General features: G+C 37.4%; 1 protein-coding gene across 1 annotated transcript in view; it reads left to right on the top strand.

The window, feature by feature from the left end:
• Positions 1 to 24,536, top strand: part of AP4E1 (adaptor related protein complex 4 epsilon 1 subunit) — an 82,325-nt gene extending 57,789 nt beyond the window's left edge. Inside the window, exons 16-21 of the mRNA XM_008071529.2 lie at positions 7,784 to 7,907; positions 13,275 to 13,533; positions 17,195 to 17,743; positions 20,144 to 20,334; positions 22,512 to 22,669; positions 24,292 to 24,536. Of these exons, the coding sequence (XP_008069720.1) occupies positions 7,784 to 7,907; positions 13,275 to 13,533; positions 17,195 to 17,743; positions 20,144 to 20,334; positions 22,512 to 22,669; positions 24,292 to 24,452 (1,442 nt within the window). The 3' untranslated portion in view covers positions 24,453 to 24,536. The remainder of the gene's footprint in view (positions 1 to 7,783; positions 7,908 to 13,274; positions 13,534 to 17,194; positions 17,744 to 20,143; positions 20,335 to 22,511; positions 22,670 to 24,291) is intronic.
• The last annotated feature ends 2,928 nt before the right edge of the window (positions 24,537 to 27,464 follow it).

Raw genomic sequence — 27,464 nt, 5'->3', positions numbered from 1 at the left:
ATTTAACTATTGTGCATTCTTGGCATCTTTGTTGAAGAGTAGCTGGAGATATATACATGAATTTATTTCTGGGCTCTCTGTTCTGTTTCATTGGTCTCTATATCTGTCTTTATGTCATACTCTTTTGATTACTAAAGCTTTGTAATATATTTTGAAATTAGGAAGTGTGATGCCCAAGTTTTGTTCTTTTTTCTGAAGACTGATTTGACTATTTCATGATCTTTGGTTATTTCTTACTGGTGAATTAAAGAATTAGTACCAATCCTTCTTGAATTCTTTCAGAAATTTGTTAGGGAAGGACTGCTTTGAAACTTCTTTTATGAGACCAGCATTACCTTGATTCCTAAGCCAGGCAAAGACACCCACACACAAAAAAAGACACCGCAATATCCCTGATGAATCAAGATGTAGAAATCCCCAACAAAATACTAAGAAACCAAACCCAACAACACAGTGTAAGAATTATACACCATGTTGAAGTGGGATTTATCCTAGAGATGGAAGGATGGTTCAACATATGAAAGTGAATTAAAGTGATGTGCTACATTATTAGAATAAAGAAAAATAATCACACGATTCTGTCAAAGATTCAGAAAAAAAGTTTGATAATATTGAGTACTCTTTCATGATAAAAACTCTCAACAAACAAACAGAAGGAAATATTTCAGTATAATACAGACTGTATTTGAAAAGCTCACAGCCAACATTATATGATGAAGAAACTGAAAACTTTTCCTGTAAGATAAGAACAAGACCAGGATGCCCATTCTTCCCATTTGTAGTCAGCATGGCACTAGAAGTCCTAGCCAGAGCAGTTAAACCAGAAAAAGAATTAAAAGGTATTTAAATTGTAAAGGAAGAAATAAAACTGTCCCTCTTTGCAGACTTTATGGTTTTATATATATAGATAACCCTAAAGATTCCTTTAAAAAACTCTTAGAAATAACAATTGAATTCAAGAAGGTTGCAGGATACAAAGTCAGCATACAAGAATCCGTTGCATTTCTATGCACTAAAAATGAACTATTTGAAGGGGAAATTAGGAAAACAGCCCCACTTACAATAGCACCCAAAAGAATAAAATACCTAAGAATAAACCTAATTAAGCAGATGAAAGACTTGTATACTGAAAACTACAGAAGAGAAAGAAGTCAAACAAGGTACAAGTAAATGGAAAGACATCTCGTGTCTATGGGTTGGAAGACTTATAGTTAAATTGTTTATACAACCCAAAGCAATCTACAGATTGAATGCAGCTGCTATCTATTAAGACTTTTGATATATTATTTAGGACAGTGATATCTAATGGCCTAGGAAATTCAGTTCTCTTTCAAAGTGTAATCAGTTTTCTCTTTCTTAACTCCTTATATTGTGATAGAATATGTTGGGGGAAACAAGTTATGTTTCAAATTATAATTTCCCAACCTATGACTATATTGCATATAAAGGCCATATGACATCCTGGATATAGAGTGAAAAATTTCCATCAACAGTGGGAGATGTGGTCCATCCTTATTTCCTTATTTTCAAATGTCTGGGGGCCATCAGTTGCCATTATTAATATCAGAGGTGGGGTAGGAAAGGGGAGATAGGATGGAGATACTATTTCCTGGAACAGCTTATTGGCTTTCTTAAAATAAGTTAAATTGCTGACACAAATATAATAGCCGTGGAATTCTCCAAACTTAGGCAGTCTTTTGCCAAGAACCTCTTTTCCCATAGAATCATCATTATAAATGGGATTAAGCTCTCAAACTAGACACTTTCTCCTCTCAAATCTATTTTTCAAATGTCTTTAAAGCAAAATTTAAATTTCACAAGCTTAGACTTATTAAAAAAAGGAAATTAGTCTGGGCATGGTGGCTCATGCCTGTAATCCTAGCACTTTGGGAGCCTGAGGCAAAAGGAGAACCTGAACCTAGGAGTTCAAGACCAGCCTGGATAACATTGTGAGGCCTTGTCTCCACAACAAACAAAAAATTAGCTGGGTGTGGTGGCACACACGCCTGTAGTCTCAGCTACTTGGAAGACTGATCATCTGAGCCCAGAGGATGAGGCTGCAGTAGCCACAATCATACCACTGCATTCCAGCTTGGGCAACAGAGTTAGTCTTAGACTCAAAATAAATAAATAAATAAAATAAAATAAGATAAAAGGAAATTGACCATGAGATAGGTTATAGCAAGTGTTTAATAAATATTTGTGGGACAAATTATATGATTATATAAACAAAATAAAAAGTAGTGGAAAAATAGGTATCTTTAAGTATCAGTTCTGGTACTGATCTTATTTGAGATTTTTATAATTAATTTGCAGAGTGTAGTAGTTAAATGTTATTTTAATAAGTGATACTTTACTCTCTAGGGTAGAAAAGTGAGTAAATTTCAGGGAAATATTATAAACTAAATTTGGCAAAAATAGGTAGGGTGGTGGGAATCAAAATTTATTACCAGTTCCCATCCAAGAAAAGCATGCAGGAATCAATGTGGATTATTCTGTTCAAATATGTTTTAGCCCCAATGTTGGATAACACCAGAAACAGTAAGAGGAAACAGCATTATTTTTAGAAAGTCATGCCAAGTTGAGGTTGTTAGTCTCTCAGAGAGTAAAATTAAGTAGCAATAACCAAGTAATTAAAGTTAATTATTTAAATAACTTAAATAAAGTGATTATTTATTATAAATAACAGCTTAGGGTTAGAGAAGTATAGTCAAATGGTCAAGGTATAAAAGAATTGCAGTACAAAGTATATAAAGGAATGTGCATATAATCAAGGACTCTAAAGTAATGAGGGATACAAATAGGTTAAATATGGCAGTGCTCATTTATGCCCAAGATAGTTTATACTTTATTATGTTTCACCTGGATTACTTTAGTAATTCCTAACTCCAAGGATTCTCTGCCTCCAGCTCATGTTTTCTTTTCCGCATGAATTGCCCTCAATCTTCATTTGGCAATCTTCTACATATTCATTAAGTTGTAATTCAGTCACCTTCTTTCTTTTCCTGGCCCTTTTTGCATACCATTTTTCTTCTGCTCCCACATGCATATGAGCTCTTGTGCGTCTGGTTAACTTAACATCTTGGCCCTTTTAGTCATTCATCACTGTGTGGATCTTGAGGAATTTCCGCTAAAGAATGAAAATAAAGTGGCTTGTACTTTACGTTTAACCTTGAGACTTTTCAGGCTTTCTTTAGGTGACAATCTTAATTCAGAATTGAATTCTTTTTTGTGTACTCTCCAGATACTGTTCCTTTCAATGTGTGTGTGTGTGTTTTTTTTCCTCTGTACTTTCAGACATTTAACCTCTAATTTGGAACTTCTTTCTGCTCTTTGGCATAAACTCCTTATCTTTGTGCACAGGAAACATTTCTTAAGCTATTAACTATTACTGGAAGTATTAATGCAGTAGCTGGATGACTTGCTGGAGACTATTATAAAAAGGCTACTATTGGATAGTAGGTGCTGTGGTTTGAATGTGTGTTCCAAAACTCATGTTAAAATTTAATTGCCATTGGGATGGCATTCAGAGGTGGAACTGTTAAGAGTTGATTAAGCCATGAATAGATTAATGTCATTATCATGTGAGTGGGTTTGTTATCATGAGAATGAATTGTTATAAAAGTGAGTTTGGCCCTCTCATGCTCTCTGGCCCATCTGGCTTCTGCCATGGGATGATGCAGCATGAAGGCCCTCACTAGATGCCAATTCTGTACTCTTAGACATCTTAGCCTCCAGAACTATGAACTAAATACATTTCTGTTCATTGTAAATTATCCATTATAAATTACCAGTATTATGTTATAGCAATGTGAGTTGGACTATGACAAAAAACTGGTACTGAGAAGTAGGGGTGTTGCTATAACAAATAACCTGAAAATGTGGAAGCAACTTTGGAACTAGGTAATGGGATAGAGGCTGGAAGAATTTTGAGAAGCAGGCTGGCAAACTCCAAGACTGCTGTAAGTGGAGTATTAAAGGTGATCAGAGCTCAGAAGAGAGCACCTGTAAGGAAAATCTGAAACTTCTTAGAGATGACATAAATGTTCGTGATTGGAATGTTGATAAAAATATAGACAGTGAATGCCATTTTTGCGGGATCTCAGACAGAAAAGAGGAATATATCTTATTGGAAACTGCAGTAAAGGCCATCTTGTTATAAAGTGAAAAGATCTTGGTTGACTTGTGTCTATGCCCAAGAGCTTTATGGATGATGGAATTTAGGGCAATGAACTAGAATATCTGGTGGAAGAAATTTCTATGTAAAATATTGAAGGAGCTGTATGGATACTTTTAACTGCATACAGTAAGATGCAAGAGAAAAGAAATGACTTAAAGATGGAATATATGATTAAATGAGAAGCTGAATGGGAAGAGTTTGAAAATGTTTAGTCTGGCCATGTAAAGAATGAAAAAATGTGAAAAAGAGAGCAAACCAAGGATGTGCCGAGTGACTGTCTCCTAAGGAGATGAGTATGAATAGAAGAGATCATCAAGACAGTGGGAGAGTGACCCCAGAGGCTTTTCAGAGAGCTTCAAGGTTGCCCCATCACAGGCCCAGAGCTCTAAAAAGAATGTTTTGGGGAATGGGCCTTAGGGCATCCTTCACAGGCTCACTGCCCAGAGCCACGTCTAGTTTCTGCTCCTTGCATTTTGGCACAACACTCCTCAGCTGCTTCAACCATAACTTGAGCAGGCTCAGGTGTGTCTCAACCTTCTGCTTCACAAGATACAAGCCGTAAACCTTGGTGACACATAGGTGGTGTTAATTCTGCAGGTGCACAGAATGCAAGAACTGTGAGGACATGGCTTCTTCCACCTAGATTTCAAATGATGTTGTGGATAGCCTGGTCCTTAAGTAGAGATTTATCACAGGGGTAAAGCCACTGGATAGAGCCCCTGCTAGGGTGATGCTGAGTTGAAACACAGGGTTGGATCCCACAGGGAGTCCCCCTAGAGCAATGCTTAGTGAAGCTGTGGGAGAGGCACGTATCCTGAGACCCCAGAACTGTAGAGCTACTAAGCTTACAGCGTCAGCCTGGGAGAGTTGCAGGAACAAGACTCCAACAAAGAAAGCTATTGCGTGAATTGAGTCCTGGAAGCAATAGAAACAGGACTGCCTGAGGCCTTAGGGGCTCCAACCCCTGCCTTAGTATCTCAGAAGGTGGGGCATGGAGTCAAAGTGGATTATTCTGGAGCTTTAAGATTAATGCTGATTTTCCTGTTGAGTTTTGGACTGACTTGGAACCATTTATTCTTTTCTTCTTGCCTGTTTCTCCCTTTTAGATTGAGAGTAGCTACTTTATGTCTGTCCCACTGTTGTATTTTAGAAGCACATAACTTGTTAATTTCACAGGATCACAGCTGGAGAGGAAGTTGCCTTGAGATGAATCATGCCTCAAGTCTCACCCATATCTGATTTAGATGAGACTCTGGACTTTTGAGTTGATGCTGAAACAAGTTAAAGACTTTCAAGACAATTGGGATGGACTAAATGTATTTTTCACTGTGAGGACCTGAATTTTGGAAGGTTAGGGCAGAATGCTATGGTCTGAATGTATATTCCAAAGTTAATGTATTGGAAACTTAATCACCAATGCAGCAGTGTTGGGAGGTGAGTCTTAATAGGAGATAGTTAGATCATGAGAACTCAGCCCTTACAAATGGATTATCATAGGAGTGGGTTGTTATAAAAGCGAGTTTGGCCAGCTCTTGCTATCATGCTCTTTGCCTTCCACCATGGGATGACACAGCATGAAGGTCTTCACCAGATAACAGTGCCATGATCTTGGACTTCTCAGCCTGTAGACCGATAAGCCAAGTTGATTTCTGTTCATTATAAAGTACCTAGTCTGTGGTATTCAGTTATAGTAACAAAACAGTAGGTGAGGCTAGATGATTAAAAAGCATAGACTGAGAGGATATTCTAGCTGAAAAGGGCTTAAGGAGATTTAGAAATGTGGATTTCAAATATAATTATGGATCAGAATCACAAAGAGTTTTTTAAAAATGAGACCGATTTTTGAGCCCTACTCCTATCTCTTCTGCTTCTGAATCTCTGTAAACTTGGCTGCATGTATAAAAAAATCCTTGGGGAATTTAATGTAATAAACTTGATCATGGTCATCAGATCAGCAAGCTGTTCATGTAGTCCGAACTCCTCACTTTATAGATGAAGAAATTAAGGTCTCGTTCACATACCTAGTAACAACAATGTTCTCCTGATTATTGACCATTATAATTCTTATTTTTTAACTTTGCATCTGCTCTTCTTGTGTATTAATCACCTAGCTAACAAGCAAGTATTTATTTAATATTGTTTTGGTTAGGTGCTGTTTCATTTGGAGGAGGCAGTATAATAGTTGAGATATAGCTCTAGGACTAGAAGTGTGAATTCATATCTGGCTGTTATTTTCTTTTTTTTTATTTGGGATAAGTTGTGACAAACTCTTAGCCATAGTTTCCTCATTTTTTTTTTTTTTTGAGTTGGTGTCTCACTCTGTCGCCCAGACAGTACACTCCAGTACAGTAGCACGCTTCCGGCCACTGCAGCCTCGACCTGCTGGTCTCCAACGATCCTTCCACCTCAGCCTTCCAAGGAGTTGGAACTACAGGCATACGCTACCACGCCTGGCTAATTTTTTATTTTATTGTAGAGACAAGGTCTCACCAAGTGGCCCAGGTTGGTCTCGAACCTGTGGGCTCAGACAATCCACTTGCCTTGGCCTCCCAAAGCGCTGGGATTACAGGCTGAGCCACCGAGCCCAGCACCTCACTTTTAAAATGAGGGTAATAATTACAGAAGTTGACATTTATATTTTCTAAGTTTTTTTTATGATTTAAGAAGGTCCTTTGTTATAATCTAGACAGTACAAAAAGATTAATTGGTCAGTTAGGATTAGGTTTAGCTAATTAGCATATTGAAATATATAAACAGTGTGAGGTTTTATACAAGGCAGATAATTACTGGTGGCAACCTAAGGGTTGATGACAAACTTCCTGATTAAAAAAAAAAACAAAAAACCCAGGCTCCACCTCTCTTGCTGTTCCGATGTCTTTGGTGTTCCTTTCATGCTTCAAGAGGGTTTCTTGTACTTCAGCAATCATGTTGCAGTCTAGCTAGCGGGAAAGTTGCACATAAAATGTGTGCATAATTTCATGGGCCAGAATTCAGTCACATGGTAGAGTTGTCTGGAAATACACCCTTTCTGAGTGGTTATGTGCCTGGCTAAGACCAGGTACATAACCTGGTTCTAGAACTTAGAAAGAAAAGGAGAATGGATATTGGCATCTGCTCTACTGCACTAACAATATGTATTTTCATGGTTCTTATTGAGTTCATTTAGGTTACACAGATTTAAGAAAATCAGAACCTGAGTAAATTACCTAGTTCTTTGTCAGGGAGATTTCGCATTGAGGACTCCATCAGTCCACTTGGTACAAAAATGTGCCTAGGAACAAAACATGGTCATCCCTTTATTCGTAGCTCATTACACATTTTTGCATGAGAGCAGCAACTTTTCTATAGACCTGGTTTGTCAGTTATCTTTCCTAATTGAATTCTTTCTTTTAGGGAGGTAAAAAGATAAAAATGTAGGACAGTTTGTCTTGGATCACCTAGTAGTATGAAGACATAGTAGACATTCACTAAATGGTAGTTGCTTTATTAGCACTATAAATATTTGATTAGATCATCCCCAGCGTCCCTTACAGTTTAAAAATGGCCACATTTTGCTTTTTTGTTTTATTTTAAATATGAACTTCTGTTTTTTTTAAATTCTAGTTCTCAATTTTGAACCATATGGACTCTCCTTTTCTTCATCTGGCTTCACTGGACGACAGTCTCCTGCTGGCATTTCTCTTGGCTCAGATATATCTGGGAATAGTGCTGAGACAGGGCTGAAAGAGTAAGTGCCTTTCTTATTAAAATTGAGAATATGGGTAGTGTTTAAATGTCTTTTAGCATTCCATTGCCTTCTGCTTCTACCTTGTATCTAATGATCGTTATTTGCTTATTTTAGGATGACTTCTAAGAAGTTTATTTCACTGATTTTCAAATAGTTTTCAAAGAAGCACATTTGTGACAGTGTGTTTTAATACAATGACTTAGAAAGATTTTTAATAGCTAAATTCTATGTAGGCTATTGTTTCAGTTGTTTCTACTTATTGCTCTTAAGGTATTGATATTGTATAGTATGTTCTTATACTTTAAAAGCTTACCTGCCTTCCAAGATAGCATAAGATATATACAAGCCATATTGTAAATATATATATATTTAAGAAGCATATCAGAATGTGCACCAAGATAAGTATTCAGCATATCATTCTACATTCCTCATTCTTCTGATAAATATTTCTTATAACTATCTCACTGGAAGATTAACAAGTCTAGAGATGAACATAAAATAAACGTGATTGATTTCACCTGAGGAAGCTGTACAGTCACCTGAAGGTGTATTCAAAAACTTCTCAACTTACAATGAAGTTACGTCGTGATAAACCCATTGAAAGCTGAAAATATAAGTTTTTAAAAAATGTATTTAATGCACCTAACCTACTGAATATAATGGTTTAACCTAACCTACCTGAAACATGCCCAGAACAGCATTTTTGTGGAATATTGTACTGTATATAACTAGCCTGAGAAAAGATGAAAATTCAGAATTCAAAGTACAGTTTCTACTGAACTCATATTGCTTTTTCACTTTTGTAAAGTTGAAAAATCTTAAACTGAACCATTGTAAGTTAGGGACCGTCTGTACTCACCTGAGGAAGCTATATTCTTTGCCAGAATGCTTTCATAGCTTCTTTCTGGCCACCTTGAACTTTGGTGATGGGTTTGTTTAAATATCTTATTTGGAGTCAAATTTCATCCCTTTAAGGTAGATTTTGATTTTAGAAATTTTCAATTACTTTTAGAAACATAAGCTAATAAAATGAGATTTTATATATATATATATAATAAAGTACATAGTACAACCCGGTACAGAGTAAGTGATTGGTAAATGGTAGCTGCTATTGTTAATAATAATTGTCATTACCATTATTAGCACCATTATTCAAAAGCTGAGTTTTCCAAATAAAATTAGTGATTAATCTGAATAATTTTGATCAATATTACTGTTGTGACAGTAAAATAATGAAAATGGCTTTCCTGTTTGTGGAGGAGTTTCATCTAAAAGAGTTCAAAATATCTTAAGTATTGGCAGCATTGTGGAGATAGATATGATAAAATCTCAAAGGTGACAACCTTAAAGGATGACATTTGAATTTTGAGCTCTCCTGCCTATTAAGAGGCCAATCACCTGATTTTATGTTCATTCTTATATTTGTCAGTCTTTCAGTGAAGTGATTATAGGAAGTATTTATCAGAAGAATAACACAAATAGACTATAAGGAATGTAGAGTAATATGCTGCATGAAATGACTTAAGTTCAGATCTCATTTTTTCCCCTGCTCTGTTAATACTCTTATTTTCTTCCCCTAAACATTTAATTTGGTACTCTAAGGATGGGGAGCAGATATGGCTTGCGGGCATTTGATGGTGGAGGTAACAGCAATTAAATGCCCCAAACAGGGAACAAAAGGGTGAAGGAAAGAGAGACAGGAGCCCTCCAAACCCAAGGGGGAACTTACACAGTCACTTTTACATGCACAACAGGTGACAGCACTTGCTACTTTAGTTCTGAACTAGGATCTGGGGGACAAGATAGGACCTTGTGAATCCTGTACATATATGTGTACTTCCCTCAGAGAAATGGCATTTGGCAAAACTGCTAAGGAATTATGTATGCTATATTATCGTGAAACGGAACATGGGAGATGAATTTAAAATTTCTTTCTGCAGAGGACCTCAGCTCACATGTTATTTCAGAGGAGGAACCTATGAGGTAATTGGCAAGGTGAATGAGCTTTAGAGGGGAGACAAGTGCTGACAAGCTGAAAATAAAGCCCGATTTATAATTTTTTATCTGGTAGCATCCGACCTCAAATGAGAATTTCTAGAGCTGAGCTAAAGTACATCCCTTATCTTTTGAAGGTTACTTGGTCAGAATTTACTTCTGTGTTTGAATGGTCTGATTAAAAATAATACAAAGGCATACCATATAAGACCATGCATTATATAATATAGGTTGTCAAAATTCAGGCAAAGGTGACTCATGTTTAAAAAATTCTTTTTACATATGTTTCATAGCATTAAGAGACATATTTTGTATATAAAATAGCCTTCTGCTGCTTTCTTATGTATTTTCCTACTTTTAAGACTATATGTAATGCATGACAAAGTTTATATTTATAATAGGCATATATGCAGATAAAATAAGAGAAAAATCTTTAAAATAGCTTGGGGCTCCTTTTAGATTCCTTTTGTCATTCCCTCTCTCCCTTTTGCCTATTGTGGGTTGGGTTCCTTGGGATATATATTCTGTGATGACATTTAGAGTGCAGAATAATGACTGCCCTTGGGATCGACATCTGTGGAAGGAAGGGAACACATGTAGGTTTGGGCAGAGGAAGTTAAGATACAACTCATTGCCTGTGACAGCCTCTGCTGACCCCAGAGGGAGCTCTGGAGCTAAAATGACCTTTCAGAATTGGCCTGAGTTGGACCAAGATGAGTGGCAAGTACTTAACACTTGTGTTCGTAAAGGCTGCCCCAGAAGGGGTGGGATCTCAAGTGAATGACTCTCTGCCACTGAGGCAGTCCCTGAAGGACCTGAGAACTGACAGCACTCCCAGGAGCTGTGCCCACATTGAAGGGGGATCTGGATGGAGCAGCCTAGTGTCCAACACACCTATCTTTTTTTTGATAAACGAATATTTAAATCATTCATTAGTAAAATTGGGGGACTTATTCTTTTTTTGTAAATAAAGGATATGTTTTGGCTAAAGGATGGTACAGAGACATTGTAATCCTACTGTAAGTATTCATGAGTTTTTTAGAGGTACTACTTTTTAGCATTCTAGTCTAGAGTTGGTAGGAGTTATTTCACTGGTTCCCAGGACCACTTTTGGATCTGCTTTTGGCAAGAACAACCATTTTACTTCTAAGAGTTTTATTGGATAACTTTTTTTTTCTTTAGAAAACCCTTTTGGTTCCTAAAAGAAGAGGGGAAATTAAGATATTTGTAAAGGGATACTCAGCAGTAAAATTAATTGAAGAGGATTGAATCAATTCTCTATAGTGCATTTTTTATTAACTCTCAAGTTTTTCTTCAGCCACTTACTACTTAATAGCATTAATTCTTCACTCAGTATGAAGTAAAATTACATTTTGTTTTGGCTTCAAAATAAAATTGATCATGGCTTGGCACAGTGGCTCATGCTTTAATCTCAGCACTCTGAGAGGCTGAGGTGGGAGGATTGTTGAGCCCAGGAGTTTGAGACCAGTCTGGGCAACATAGCATTTTATCTCTACAAAAATTAGCCAGGCAGAATAAGATACAGACTAAGGGGAAAAAAATCATGATATCATGATTACAACAATTTAGATGAGAATAATAGTTAGTACAGATAATTTCTGAGTCCTCCTTTTAGATTCATCTTACAGTCTACCTTTCTTGTATTATAAATTATAAATGCTATTTTAGACCATGACAAGGAAACTTGAACCAAGTGCCAAGGGCATAAAATTCTTTTTGGGCCCCAGCTTTATTGAGGTATGATTGGCAAGTAAAAATTGTACTGTTGACTTTTAAGCAAAATGGGTTTGAACTGTGCTGCAGGGCTATTTAATATGCATATTTTTTTCAATAAATATATTGGATAAAATTTTGCAGATTTGAGACAGTTTGAAAAAACTGCTGACAAACTATGTAGCCTAGAAATGCCAAATAAAGAGAGAAAAAATTAGGTATGCCATGAATATATAATATACATAGATACTAGTCTATTTGTGCATCAATGTTTATGTTATTAGTAAGACTTCCAGTCAATAGCAGGCCATTAGTGACTAACTTTTTGGGAAGTCAAAAGTTATATGCAGATTTTTAACTGTGTGGGGAGTTGATGCCCCAAACCCACATTGTTCAAGGGTCAATATATATATTTAAGGTGTACAACGTGATGTTTTGATTATATATATATATGGTGAAATAACTACAATCAAACTAATTAATGGACACATACCTCTTATATGAGAACAATAGAGACAATCATTGGCTCTTTTAGCCTGCACTTATTAGTCACTCCAGATTCACAGCAGTGACTTTTTGGTACTTTTGGGTACATTTAGGGGAGCCCGTATTCTAAATTTGGTCCTGGACTTATTGCCTAGACACCTTGCCTACGCTTTTGGGCTTTTGGGGCAGGACATCTGGTTCCTAACATTTTTTAAAAATTTTTGGAGTTGGAGTCTCACTCTTTCACTCAGACTGGAGTGCAGTGGCACGCTCCTGGCCACCACAGCCTCGACCTGCTGGGTTCCGGCGATCCTTCCGCCTCAGCCTTCCAAGTAGCCAGAACTACAGGCGCACGCTACCACGCCAAACTAATTTTTGATTTATTGTAGAGATGAAGTCTCGCCAAGTTGCCCAGGTGGGTCTTGAACCCGTAGGCTCAGGCAATCCACTTGCCTCAGCCTCCCAAAGTGCTGGAATTCAGGCTGAGCCACCGAGCCTGGCCCTAAAATTATTTTAATTCTTCAATTCAGGTACAAAAATTCCTAAGTTTCATGCCTTTTTCCTAAAATCTTACTTTTTTCTTTTATAGATAAAATTTCATTTCATGTTTCTAAAAAGTGCGTTTATAATACTTGAAAATGTAGTTACTGTTTAAATTGAGAAAACTTTTTGGATTAAAAATAAATTTACACATAGAAATACGTTGATTTTTTTCTTTTTTCTTTTAAAAGGATTTTATTTCATCAATTTATATAGATTTAGTTCCTTCATGTAGTTAAGAAACTTAAGAATCATTTCTGATCTTTAATCCATCAAATTAAAGATATTTTTGAAAAGTCAGTGGGAAAAAGGAACTGATTTATAGTAGCTCTATTTTTGTATAGCTTATTCAAGTAATTAAATGAAAAATGATATAAAGTTTTAAACTAAATGTAGAGTTCTGCTGCCCTAAATCCTTTGACTAAAGGATGGGAGGATGTGGCTATAACTAAAATAAAATCTAGAGATCTAAGTTTTACTTCTAGCATATAGAATATAATGTGAAAACTGTTTCTAAAAGGCCATGGGCATTTTGTGTTTTGAAAAAAAATGCTTCTATAAAATAACTAGCTATTATTTAAATTGACTTGATTTCATTTCCAACCTCCTTAGGACAAATAGCTTGAAGCTGGAAGGTATAAAGAAATTGTGGGGGAAAGAGGGCTATCTTCCTAAGAAGGAAAGCAAAACTGGTGATGAAAGTGAGGCCCCACCTGTTCCTCAAGAGAGTGTAATAATGGAGAATGTAGATCAAGCTATAATAAAACAGGATCACTCTCAAATCCTTACCCAATCTAAAGAGGAGAAAGAAAAGCAACTGCTGGCATCATCATTATTTGTTGGGCTAGGATCAGAAAGTACAATCAATTTGGTAAGTAGTCAGTTACTGTATAGTCTCTGAGAATCTGTATCCTTCTTTATATAAAAAAACTGGCTCTATAAAAGCTCCTGGCTATCATCTATACACATGGTGCAAAAAAGCTTCCCCAGCTCTTACTCACCATCACCTCCCAGCTCAGGGGCCACCAGTGACGAGACCTCATCTCTACAACAAATCAAAAATCAGCTGGGCATGGTAGCACGCGCCAGTAGTTCCAGCTATGTGGAAGGCTGAGGTGGAAGGATCGCCGGAGCCCAGCAGGTCGAGGCTGCGGTGGCCAGGAGCGGCCATTGCACTCCAGTCTGGGTGACAGAGTGAGACTCCAACTCAAAAAAAATGAATAAATAAATAAATAATAAAAAAATTAGCCAGGTATGGTGGCACACACTTGTAGTCCCAGCTACTTGGAAGGCTGTGGTGGAAGGATCGTCTGAGCCCAACATGTTGAGGCTACAGTAGCTGTAATCATACCACTGCACTCCAGCCTGAGCAACAGAATGAGACTCTGACTCAAAAAAACCTAGAGTATAAATTTTTATTTATACCTTGTTTATATCTGAGACTGGAAAGAATTATACAAAAATGATAATTATATTTTGACACTAGGATTATAATAATTTTCAGACTTTTTATACTGATAAATTATTTTCATAGTAAGAGAATGGCAAGTTAGAGTGAAGGACAGGTGCTATTTTTGAGCATTTGGGAATACCATGTAATTCTCCTTTTGGTGAACTTATGAACCCACCTAGTACAAAGTTGTGATTAGTGTGACATCCCCTTTCTTTCATCCTCCTTTTCCTTGGTGGAATTTTCCCTTCATTCCTGTCAACACCAGGCCAGATGGTACATTATGCTACACTCTTTAGCTGTCTCTTTCTTTTTTAGACTTACCAGTCTAGATCTCATTTCTGTCAGGGTCGATATTCTCTCTTAAGAAAAAACAAATTTGCCCTAAAGTATTAGTTATTAATGTACCTTAATGTTGTTTCAGTTGACATTTGCCGCTCAGCAGCAAAGTGACTGATCCTTGGATCTTTGAGTTGTTCTGGCAGGCTGTGATGAGAGGGTACCAATGAATGCTCTGATAACAGCATGTCAAAGTCAGATTACACCCAGACTCATGGAGTCCTGATTTGTGAACCTTGTTGCTGGTTCCTGGAGGTATTCCAGCCTACTTAACAAGTGCAGCATAGCTTTTGGTTTTCAGGGGAATATTCAGGGTGACAAATTAATATCAGGATTTTTTGTGGTGAACTTGAAATCAGAAATATAATTATGACTTTTTTTTCTGTTTAAATTAGTGCTAAATCCTTTTTGGTTTATTCCTTATGCTTCCTCCCTCACTCCCCTCCCCAGTTATTGGTGAATAGTAAAAAAAAAAAAAAAGAGTGAATTTCCCTGTTTTTACAGAACCTTAAATTCTGTGAAAAACTTTGTTGTAACACAGATGGCTTCATGCAGAAGAAGCTAATGATGATGTAAAATTAGCATGTATCCTCTCACCCCTTAAACCCAACTTTTCCTCTGTCATTATAGCAACGCAGACAGGATTGGGACTAACTGAATATGCTCCTTCTGTGTTATACCTCATTTTGGATGACTGTTTTTCTCTAGCTATCCTATTCCCTACTGATTTTTCTAATGTTTTTAGGGTTCTCGGTTATATAGATCAAGTTTATGTTAATGTATTTCTTTTTTTATTTTAATTTCAATAGCTTGAGGGAGTACAAGTCATTTTCAGTTACATGGACATACTGTATAGTAGTGAAGAAGTCTGGACTTTAAGTGTGCCCATCACCTCCACTAATGCACATTTATCAGATAGGTAATTTTCTATCCCTCACCCCTTTCATTTTAAATAGTTTTTATTTTTATGTCTCTGATCCCTTTTTTTTTTTTTTTAAAGTCAAGGTCTCACTGTCACCTGGGCTGGAGTGCAGTGGCAGGATCATGCCACTTTTGACCTCCTGGGCTCAAGTGATCTTTATGTCTCAGCCTCCTGAGTAGCTGGGGTTACAAGCATGCGCTACCACGCCCAGCCCTCAGATCCATTTGAGTTAATTTTTTACATAGTTCATTGTGGGGGTCGAGGTTTATTTGCTTTTACGCCTTTGGCTTTTTATTTCACCTTCATTTTTTTTTTTTTTGAGTTGGAGTCTCACTCTGTCGCCCAGACTGGAGTGCAGTGGCCACTCCTGGCCACCGCAGCTTCGACCTACTGGGCTCCGGCGATCCTTCTGCTTCAGCCTTCCGAGTAACCGGAATTACAGGCGCATGCTACCACACCCAGCTAATTTTTTGATTTATTGTAGAGATGAGGTCTCGCCTGCCCAGGCGGGTCTCGAACCCGCAGGCTCAGGCAATCCACTCACCTCAGCCTCCTAAAGGCACAGATTACAGGCTGAGCCACCGAGCCCAGCTTCACCTTCATTTTTAAAAGACATTTTCTCTGGGTATGCAATGCTAGGCTGACTGTTTCCATTCTTTAAGTATTTTAGAAAGATATCACTACACTGTTTTCTAGCCTGTGTAGCTTCTGATTAACAGGAGATTGGCAGCGTAGAAGAAACAGTCATGAAACTTGAAGACAAAAGTAATAGAAACTATCCAAAATGAAACATAGAAAATTTTTAAAAAGAAAGGAACAGAACATCTGTGACGTGAGGGACAAGCAATTTATATATATCGAATTCAAGTCCCGTAACAACTGGAAATAAAAATCCTTTCCTCTCTACCCCTTCTTTTGTTTTGTTTGATGACTTCTGAATTGGGAGTTAAGAGACAAACTCATCTGTTGAGATTTGGAAGAAGGTGTCGAGGCTTGAGGGAAGTGGAGAAGCTATGAAAAAGGAACTAGAATTCTAATGAACTATAATCACGTGAAGGCTTCTGCACAGTGTTGAAGCTCCTAGGGGAATAGAGATGTGTGTGGACTTAGAGTAGTGCTGGTCTACTGCCTCGACTCTAGATAGAACTTTGTGAATCAGGGGAACACTTGAACCATCATTCTTCTTACATAGATTTACAGTCTGTTCTTCAGAAGATATAGATCAAGGGTGACAAATTTGCTGTTCCTGTCTTCTGAGTCTTTAGCAAACATCACTAGTCAATTGTAGAGTTCTTTCCTGTTAGGTTTTCCAATCAGCTATTGCCAGTTGCTTCTTGAAGTAACGTCAGTTTTTCTTCCCTGCTTATTAACTCACGGGCCATGAAATCATGATTATTATAGATTACTAAAGCAGAATTTGTGTCCTCCCTGTATTCAAGAATGACTTAGGCTTCTATAGGACGACTTTGGAAACTTAAAAAATGGCTAGGTTTTTTTTCAACTTTTTAATTTGTTCAATTCTGTAATCTAGCATTCTGAAATCTAACAAGTTTTTAGAATTGCTCATGACTGACTTTTTAATCTTATTTCTTTTTCTGATTCCATGTAGTTTTTATGAGCAATAAGGGTTCAACTAATAGTTCAAAATTATATAGATGTCAGAATTTTAAGGCTTAACATGTTATTCATCTCTGATTATTTGTTAATCTATGCTTTAGAACCTTAGAAAGTTAGTAAATTGCTCATTTGAAATTATAGAAGAATGTTTAAAAGTTGTGACTAGTAGAATGGTTTCTTATATTATTGTGTTTTGTTTTGCAGCTGGGAAAAGCAGATACTGTCTCTCACAAGTTCAGAAGGAAAGCAAAAGTCAAGGGAAAAAAAAGTGAAGAAACGACGAGTACTCATAATATGGCTTGTTCTTCCTTTAGTTCTTTGTCAGGTGTGGCATATGAAGAAGATTATTACTTGAATACTTTACAGGATAAAGAATTAAAGAAATTTTCTCTCAATTCAGAACTTTTGGATCCTGAGTCACTCACAGAGCTGCCTTTGGTTAAGAAACTGTCAGATTGCAGCCTGTCTAAGCCTTCTTTATTTGCTGATAACAACATGGAAATTTTTCACCCTCCTCAGTCTACTGCAGCCTTAGTTGCCAAGGAAATCTCTTTAGCGTCTTCTTTGTTGGAAGAAACTACTGAATACATACATTCAAATCTTATGGAAGTCTGTAGTAATGAAACCATATCAATGTTTTCTTACAAAATTTGGGAAGATGATTGTTTGTTGATGGTCTTGTCAATCACTAATAAGACTGATTCGGAATTGAAAAGTGCTAACTTAGAAATTTTTCCTGCAGAAGATTTCAAGGTAAGATAATGATGCCTAGATAGTATTCATCCTTTCTACCTTAACTGGGCAGTGCTTACTATTTCTGGTGTTTATAAATTTCATCCACGTCCTTCTTATCTCTTTAGCAATAACAGGTAAGAGGTGTGACAAAAGTTTTGTTATTTTTAATAGGAATGAATTATTCAAAAGAGACAAGAAAGCATAATAAAAGTTGTCCTGGGAAAGGCCATAGATACAAAGTGAGTTTCAACAGCATAGTAAAGAATGTGCACTCTTGACTTCGACTTCTTGGGTTTGAATCATGTTTCTGCAGCTTATTAGCTGTCTTTCATGGTTAAGTTATTTAACTGCTTTGTGCCTCATGTTTAAAATGAGACTATTACTAATGTGTGCCTGTTGCTGTGAGGATAAATGAATTAATATTTTTAAAATACAGCAATACATGACACATCATGTTATTTTGTCATTATCAATGTGTATTTTAGGTTCTCTTTTTCTACACTCTTTAAGTGTCTCATTCAATTTGTTATAAAAACTGGGAGGAGACTAGGTGTGGTGACTAATACCTATAATCCCAGGACTTTGGGAAGCCAAGGTGGGAGGATTACTAAAGGCCAGGAGTTTGAGACCAGCCTGAGCAACAGAGCGAGACCTCCCTCAGCACAAAATATAAAAATTAGTTGGGCATGGTGGTGCACCCCTGTAGTCCTAGTTACTGGGCTAGGAGGATAGCTTGAGCCCAGGACATCGAGGTTGCAGTGAGCTTTAATTGAGTCACTGCACTTGAGCCTGGGTGACAGAACAAGATACTGTCTCGAAAAACAAAACAAAACACTGAAACAAAATTCTCAAATTATGTAATAAAATGGAATATCAGTGAGTAAGGGTATTAAAGAATAAATGTGTATATTGTCTACTTTTTTTCTGTCATTGATTTATTTTTCTATACTGAGTGTTTAAGCTTCAGTTCTCTTTCTTCCCTACCTCCAAGGGACTGCTATTGTGATTTCTGGATGTATATTTTTATTTGTTTGTTTGTTTTTGAGTCTCACTGTCTCCCAGGATGGAGTGCAGTGGCACGAACTTGGCTCATCGCAGCCTCAATCTCCTAGGCTCAAGCAATCCTCCCACCTCAGCCTCTGGAGTAGCTGAGACTATAGGTGCGTGCCACCATGCCTGGCTAATTTTTTAAAATTTTTGTAGTGATGGTGTCTTGCTATATTGTCCAAGCTGGTCTAGAACTCTGACTTCAAGCAGTTCTCCTGCCGTGGCTTTCCAAAGTGCTAGGATTATAGATGTGAGCCACTGCACTTAGCCTCTGGATGTATGTTTAATTGCATTATTGTGTAGATGTCCTTGGTGCTGTTATAATGAGATTTGACCAGCATATTTATCTTCCACAAAACTGATTTAATTTCCTCTGTGAGCTAGAATTTGTTGAATGGGATATTGTCTGGGCCTCTGACCAGGACAGAAGTTCCTGACTCTAGATGTGCATTAGAATCACCTGTGGCTGCCGGACTCGGTGGCTCAGCCTCTAATCCCAGCACTTTGGGAGGCCGAGGTGAGTGGATTGCCTGAGCCTGCGGGTTTGAGACCCACCTGGGCAACTTGGCGAGACCTCATCTCTACAATAAATTTTTTAAAATTAGCTGGGCGTGGTAGTGTGCACCTTTAGTTCCTTACGGCTACTTGGAGGGCTGAGGCGGAAGGATCGCCGGAGCCCAGCAGGTCAAGGCTGCGGTGGCTGGGAGCATGCCACTGCACTCCAGTCTGGGCAACAGAGTGAGACTCCAACTGAAAAAAAAAAAAAATCACCTGTGGCACTTTAAAAAACAGCGAAGCCCAACCCAATTACCTGAACTCTTCCACCAGAGTTTGAGTACAAGTGGAGAATGAAAATGGAAGACACCTGTATTCTTTTTATTAATTTTAAAATTATTTTTTATTTGTTTAACTTAGAGACAAGGTTTGGTTATTGCCCATGCTGATCTCGAGCTCCTGGGCCCAAGTGATCCTTCTGCCTTGATCTTCTCAAGGTGCTGGGATTATAAGTGTGAACCACTATGCCCAGCATTTTTTTATTATTTAAAACTCTCCTAGCTTTAAAATCTGGTGCCAACCACAATTGGGAGCCACCAGACTAGAGTTTAGTAATCTTTTACAAAATAATTATACAGAGGTCTTAACTGTAATGCCATTTGTTAACATAATTTTGACCTATGTACTATTATTTATTAATTCTTTGTGCTAGCGAATTTTTCTCAAGTGAGGTTGTCAGTCATCTTCATAATGTGGTTTTTATTAACATCTCACATTAGTATGCTTGTGTGCCACTTCAATTAAATGGAAAATTGGTATTCATATAGCAGTCAGTGTTGATCCCTTCATCAATACTTTTATTACTTTTATTTATAGGTCACTGAGAAACCTGGATGCTGTTTGCCTATAATGGAAGCAGAAAGCACGGAAAACTTTCAGTATAGTGTGCAGATGGAAAAACCTTTTACAGAAGGGAATCTTTCTGGTTTTATAAATTATGAAATGGTGGATGCTCATTCTGTTCAACTGGAATTTTCCATAGACTTATCACTGTTAGATTTCATTCGGTAAATATTTTATGGAATGTTAATTCAAGCTATTCATTCATTCATTCAGCAACTGTAATTTAGACCTCTGCTCTGGACAGAGGCACTCTACTAGATGCTAGGGAGAATAACAGTTAAAACCTAGGCTCAGCCGGGCTTGGTGGCTCAGCCTGTAATCCCGTGCCTTTGGGAGGCTGAGGTGAGTGGATTGCCTGAGCCCGCGGGTTCGAGACCCGCCTGGGCAGCGAGACCTCATCTCTACAATAAATCAAAAAATCAGCCGAGTGTGGTAGCACGCACCTGTAATTCCAGCTACTCGGAAGGCTGAGGTGGAAGGATCACCGGAGCCCAGCAGGTTGAGGCTGCGGTGACCGGGAGCGGCCACTGCACTCCAGTCTGGGTGACAGAGTGAGACTCCAACTCAAAAAAAAAAAAAAGAAACCTAGACTCAGTTCCTACCTTAAGGAAATTTCTAGTCTAAGGAGAAGACATTGAACATAATTTTGACCTTATGTACTATTGTTTCTTAATTATTTGTGCTAGTGAATTTTTCTCAAGTGAAGTTTGAGAAATACATATGTATTTATTTATAGCATTACATAAATACATTTGTAATTATGAACAGTGCTATGAGAAAATAAATGGTACAATGAGAGAGTACGAGACCTAATTTAGTTGGAAATTGGTTAGTAACCTGGAAAAACTTCTGAAAGTACTATTTAAATTAAATATCTCCAAAAATTCTGCATAGCTTTTTTTTTTTAAACTTTTAAAATTTCTTTCATTAGTATTTCATTCCTTTAATTAATTTTTTCATAAAATCTGTTTGCTAAGCTTTAGAGAACTAAGAAAATTACCCAGCATAGTTATTAAACTTATTTTTTATTAAAAATTATATTTGGCACTGTGCAGTGTTATAAAGTAATTGAGAACAACCTCTTAACTCATCTGCTTCATTTAGTGTTATAAATGTATTGTACTGTATTTGAACATTTTAAAAAATGAAGGCTGACTGAGCCAAGAATGCAGAATACCAGTGAATATCTGTGAAAAATTTTTTAACTTCAACACATTTGTGTTATACTACTATATGTATTTGTGTTGCCCACTCTTTAAAGTCTTTTGGTAAGAATATGCCTATCAGAGTACTGTATTTGCATCTGTAAAATCCATCCTTCAAAAAACTTACCTTCTGTGACTGAAGGTGTATCCCATCATGAACACTAGTAATCTGAAGAAGCACAATATCTGTAACACAGTTGTTCTGTGTGTATTAGTAAAATCCTCTGTATCTTTAAAGAAAGATATATTTGTTGATTATAAAATCATTAGATATTGTAAAAAAAAAATTTTTTTTAGTTGGATTCTCACTCCGTTGCCCAGGCTGGAGTGCAGTGGCATGTTCATGGCCACCCCAGAATCAGCCCACTGGGCTCAGGCAATCCTTCCACCTCATCCTTCCAAGTAACTGGAACTATAGGCGTGTGCTACCTTGCCTGGCTAATTTTTTGATTGATTGTAGAAATGGGGTCTTGCTAAGTTGCCCAGGCTGTTCTTGAACCCATGGACTCAGGCAGTTCCCTCGCCTTGACCTCCCAAAGTGCTGGGATTGCAGGCTTGAGCCACCATGCCTGGCCGATTCTGTAAAATTTAAATGTAGAAAAATATAAGTAGAATATAAAAGTTCTTATAATCCCATCCTCAGAGATACCCAGTTTTAACTATTTGATTTTTAGTTTCATGAACCACTTAAAATATGTATTTGATAAAGTCCTTCTCTTGGTCTAGTTTATTTAAGGTGCTGGATCTTTGTATTCATATTCTTTTACATAACTTTGATAGCATATCTTATCACCAAATTCAAAGTATAAATGAGAGAAAAATTTTACATTATATTTGAATGATTCACAAAATTACTTGGTAAATCTTACTGGAATGACTAATATTCAGACAGAGAGAGAACTTAGTGATTTATTAGAATGGCATTTTAAATTTAATAATATCCCCTGCTTTCATTATATTTGTCAGTTTAGAGGATGATACTAAGCATTCTAGTCATATTTGGTTTAAAAACAATTGTTTTGGGACCCAGATTTACAATGATTATATTTTATTCTCATGAGGCATTTGAAGTGTATTTATTTAGAATCATTTCATTTCTTATTGGACAGAAATCTAATTTTAAAAATTATTTTCAGACCATTGAAAATCTCAACGGAGGACTTTGGCAAACTCTGGTTATCCTTTGCAAGTGATGTGAAGCAAAATATTAAAATATCAGACTCTCAAGCTGCTCTGCCTTCTGCCCTAAAGATCCTGCAACAGAAACTAAGGCTTCATGTTATTGACATTATAGGTTCGTAGAGTTATGAAAAGGCAATTCGGTGTTTATAGGAGCTTTCATACAATCAGAATACATATAAGCTATTACAAGTGTTAAATTTCTTAAGCTGTGTTTCCTATTGCCACTATCTTTCAGATGATGTGTTTTTCAGGCTATATTAAATAATTTTTTTTTTTGAGTTGGAGTCTCACTCTGTCACCCAGGCTGGAGTACAGTGGCATGCTCATGGCCACCCCAGCCATCTACATGCTGAGCTTAGGTGATCCTTTCGCCTCAGCCTTCCAAGTAGCCAGAACTGCAGGTATGTGCTACATGCTGGCTAATTTTTTTATTTATTATAGAGATGAGGTCTTGCCAAGTTGTCCAGGCTGGTCTCGAACCCGTGGGCTCAGGCAGTCCTCTTACCTCAGCCTCCCAAAATGCTGGGATATAGGCTTGAGCCACCTCGCCTGGCCTAAATAATTTTTAATTAGAAAATACACATAACATAAAATGTACCATTTTGACAATTTTTTTTTTTGAGTTGGAATCTCACTCTGTCGCCTAGGCTAGAGTGCAGTGGCACACTCGTGGCCACCCCATCGTCGACCTGCTGGGCTCAGGTGATCTCTCCGCCTCAGCCTTCCAAGTAGCCAGAACTACAGGCGTGTGCTACCACGCCTGGCTAATTTTTTGATATACTGTAGACACGAGGTCTCGCCAAGTTGCCCAGGTTGTTCTTGAACCTGTGGACTCAGGCAATCCCCTTACCTTGGTCTCCCAAAGTGCTAGGATTACAGCTTTGAGCCCCTGTGCCTGGCCAACAATTTTTAAATGTATAGTTTAGTGACATTAAGTATATTCACACTGTTGTGCAACCATTACCACCACCTATCTCCAGAACTTTTCATTTCTTTCAGCTGAAACTCTGTACCCATTAAACAATAACTCCCCATTATCCCTTTCTCCTTGGCCCTTGGCAACCACCATTTTATTTTTTGTCTTTGGATTTGACAATGTTAGGTAACTTATATAACTGTAATTCTACAATATTTGTCCTTTGGTGTGTGGCTTATTTCACTTAGGATAATGCCTTCAAGAGTGATTCATGTTGTAGCCTGTGTCAGAATTTTTTTCTTCTTAAGCTTGAATACCATTTCTCTGTATGAATATACCACATTTGAATTCATCTGTAAGTGACTGCTTAGGTACTTGCACTTTTTGGCTGTTGTGAATATGACATGAACGTGAGTATACAAATATCCATTTATGTCCTTGCTTTCCCTTCTTTTGGTTCTATACTCAGAAGTGTAATTGCTGGATTATATGGTAATTCTGTATTTAATTTTTTGAGAAACTGTCCTATCATTTTTTCACAACAATGCCACCATTTTACATTCCCACCAACAATGTGCAAGGGTTCCAATTTCCCCATATCTTTACCAACATTTGTTATTTTCTACTTTAAAAAATATATATATTAGCCATCATAATGGGTATGAAATAGTATCTCGTGCTTTCAGCTTGCAATTTCCTTTGTGATTGTGATACTGAGCATGTTTTCATTTGCTTATTGACCATTTATATATCTTCTTAGAGAAATGTCTGTTGAAGGTCTTTTGTAAAATAAGTTATTTTTCATTTTTGTGTTGTAGGCAATGAGGGCCTATTGGCCTGTCAGCTCCTCCCATCCATCCCCTGCTTGCTGCACTGCCGAGTTCATGCTGATGTTTTAGCCCTGTGGTTCAGATCTTCCTGCTCTTCTCTTCCTGACTATTTACTGTATCAGTGTCAAAAGGTGATGGAAGAATCCTAGCAGAAACTCTGCTTAATTTTACTCCATCAAGATCAATGGTTTACACAGATAAACTTATTTACCAAAGGAAAAAGAACTCATGGTACTTCTAATGAAAATGGGGATAATTACAAGTTGTGGTTTAATGTGTTTTCTTTATGATTCCTGGTCTAGAAAGATCCCATGAAAGTGGGTATTATTACAAGTTGTGGTTTATGTGTTTTCTTTATGATTCCTGGTCAAGAAAGATCCCCACGAAATTGTATCCCTATCCTTTAACTCAGGATTGTACAGTATGTTTAGGTCCCCAAAAAGTGACCTAAGCTAATGTTATAAACTGCTAATGATTTATATATCACTTAGTGTAGAGTGACTGAAAATATTTATTTTGTTACAAATAATTTTATAGCAAGTTTACTCTAGTGCTAGTTAATTTGTAGTACAGCCAAGTCTCAGTTTTGTGCATTAATGGACGATAATCCCAAACTCAATTAGATAATCCCAAACTCAATTCGTATTTGGCTTTTGAGTGCAGAGTATGTCTTTTGGTATGCAAGTACTTCCAATTATGTTTTGCTTAGGTCAGTGTTGAACTAACAGTTCAACATAGCACACACTAACAGTTGTAGGAGATCCATGAGCATGCTAGATATTGGGGGGATCCACTCTGTTTTTTTAATTAACAGTAACTTGTTGCATATAATTCCAGATAATTTGGCTATAAAATTTGTCTGTTTCCACTTCCATTTACTTTAAAATTCAAAGTACATCACTGTATTCTTACTTGAAAGACTCAGAGTCATTTGCAAAATATTATCATATAAAAACAAGACCCATAAGAACACACAGTACCAAAACAAACAGATATAAAAGAATTTTTTTAGTTACGACAAATATCTTAGTTACAACTTAGGTCCTTTTGGCAAATTAAAATTTGTGATTAGAATATAAATGGCAAAACCACCTTTTCCTGGCTTTTGAATCCAATAGCCAATGGATATAGCTGACACAGTGACTAAGTAAGTATATATTACAGGTTCTTCAGTAAAATATATCATCTTCATGTTATAGTTATGCCATATGGCCTCTGTCAGAACTATTATTGGTAAAAGAAGAGGTTAAGCCTAATATGAATGATGGACCAAAATCTTGAGGTTGTACATTAACTGAAATAGTATTTTATAAAACTTTATGGTGCTGTGGAAAATATTTATGATTTCACTTTTTCTGATACTTCACCATGATAACTTCAGGTAATACAGTTGTAAGTCATTGCAGTTAATACTGTGGTTAATTGGTACCATTTAACACCCAGGTCAGGAATTCTGATTTTATGTTATCTCATTAATCATAGGTGATAGAGCTGCTAAGGGAATTCCCCAGAGCTGATAGATTTCATTAATCCTTTGTGTCTAGAGTATTACTCCCTAAAAACAAAGGCAGTTTTTTTTTTATTAATTTTTAAGTTATTCATTAAAAAAATAACATCTTGTTAATTTGTTTTAAAAGTATACAGTAAAACCTTGCTATAAGAGCAATAAGTGACTGGAATTTCCTGAATAATAGGTTCCTCCTTTTGTTGTTGTTTTTTTTGAGTTGGAATCTCTCTGTGGCCTAGACTGGAGTGCAGTGGCCCCTGCCTGCCACCGCAGCCTCAACCTGCTGGGCTCCGGCGATCCTTCCGCCTCAGCCTTCCGAGTAGCCGGAATTACAGGCACGCGCTACCATGTCCAGCTGATTTTTTTATTTATTGTAGAGATAAGGTCTCGCAAAGTTGCCCAGGCAGGTCTCAAACCCACGGGCTCAGGCAATCCTCTCACCTCAGCCTCCCAAAGCGCGGGATTACAGGCTGAGCCACCAAGCCCGGCTAGGCTCCTCCTTTTGAACAGAAGATCAGATTAATCCTCAGGCTCCCAGCAGTGTCACAATGAAGGGAATGTGCTGACTCTGGGGGTGTGGTGAACACTGCTAGCTAGCCTTTTCAGCTTCTTTATTCCTACCTCTGTCAGCAGCATCCCTCACTCCTTACCTGATTCCGCTGTGACTCTGACAGAGAGAGGAAGTGCCTTCTCATTTTGCAAAGGAATGCAGCATGTGGCAAAGGAGGTGCTCCAATTTTATGTGTGCTTACTTCCATGTGTTTGCTTAGTCGCTGAGGCGAGGTCAAGTATGGAGTGATGAGCGAAGATGCCAAGAGCACATGGATGGCTACTGAGGGGAAATTACGATAAACTTTCTGCTGTTTGATTACAGGGTGTATTCAGGAGTAGGAGCAGCAGTTGTCATGAGAGACAGGCTTGGCATAGCAGAGCAGTCTAATGGTGGGAGACAGGCAATGGTAGGGTTAGGGCTGGGAGCATGATTTTGGGTTTGCCAAAGGGAACATGGTGTCACTTTTGTTCTTTCTGAACCTACTAAATACAAAGTAGGTTAACAAGGATTCTCCTGAAATGTTTAGTAGAATGTTTACAGTTTTTATATTTTTATGATTTTAAAAATAACAATAATAGAAAAGAATAGATTTTAACAAACTTCAGAACAGTATATATTTTGTCTAAACTCAATGAATGTTTTAAGTTCTAAAATCAGGCATCACCAGCCTTTTTTTGCACTGCTGGAAATGTGACTGTAAAGTAGGGAGAATGATTTTTGTGGGTAGATTCATTCTTTTTACCTTATAGTCATTTAGCCAGTGAAGGGACGTATTCTGGGATAAGAGCTGTGGAGAGCTTGCTCTGCTGAGTTTTGTGCTAGGCATCCGTGCTGAGGATGCAGATGGCAGCATGTGTGAATCTGGGGGAAAATAAGAGACGACAGGGAAGCCATAAGAGCAGATGGAGGACGATGGGTCACACTCCTGCCAGAATAGTCCCTATGGAGGCAGGCAGATCAGAGCCTCAGGGTTTGAAAGTGGGCCTGGGACAAGGTCCTGCTAGAGAAACTGCAGATGGGAGCTGAGCAGTTAGCGAGTGCTAATGTGCCAAGCATACCAAGCACAGCATGTGCTCTGTAGAGAAGCATTATTTTAAACAA

The sequence above is a fragment of the Carlito syrichta genome, unplaced genomic scaffold, assembly GCF_000164805.1.
Source record: "Carlito syrichta isolate Samal-C Ts95f unplaced genomic scaffold, Tarsius_syrichta-2.0.1 Scaffold314363, whole genome shotgun sequence".
Classification (NCBI taxonomy): Eukaryota; Metazoa; Chordata; class Mammalia; order Primates; family Tarsiidae; genus Carlito; species Carlito syrichta.
The sequence above is the reverse complement of the archived record's forward strand: the minus strand, read 5'-3'. Positions and strand labels throughout refer to the sequence as shown.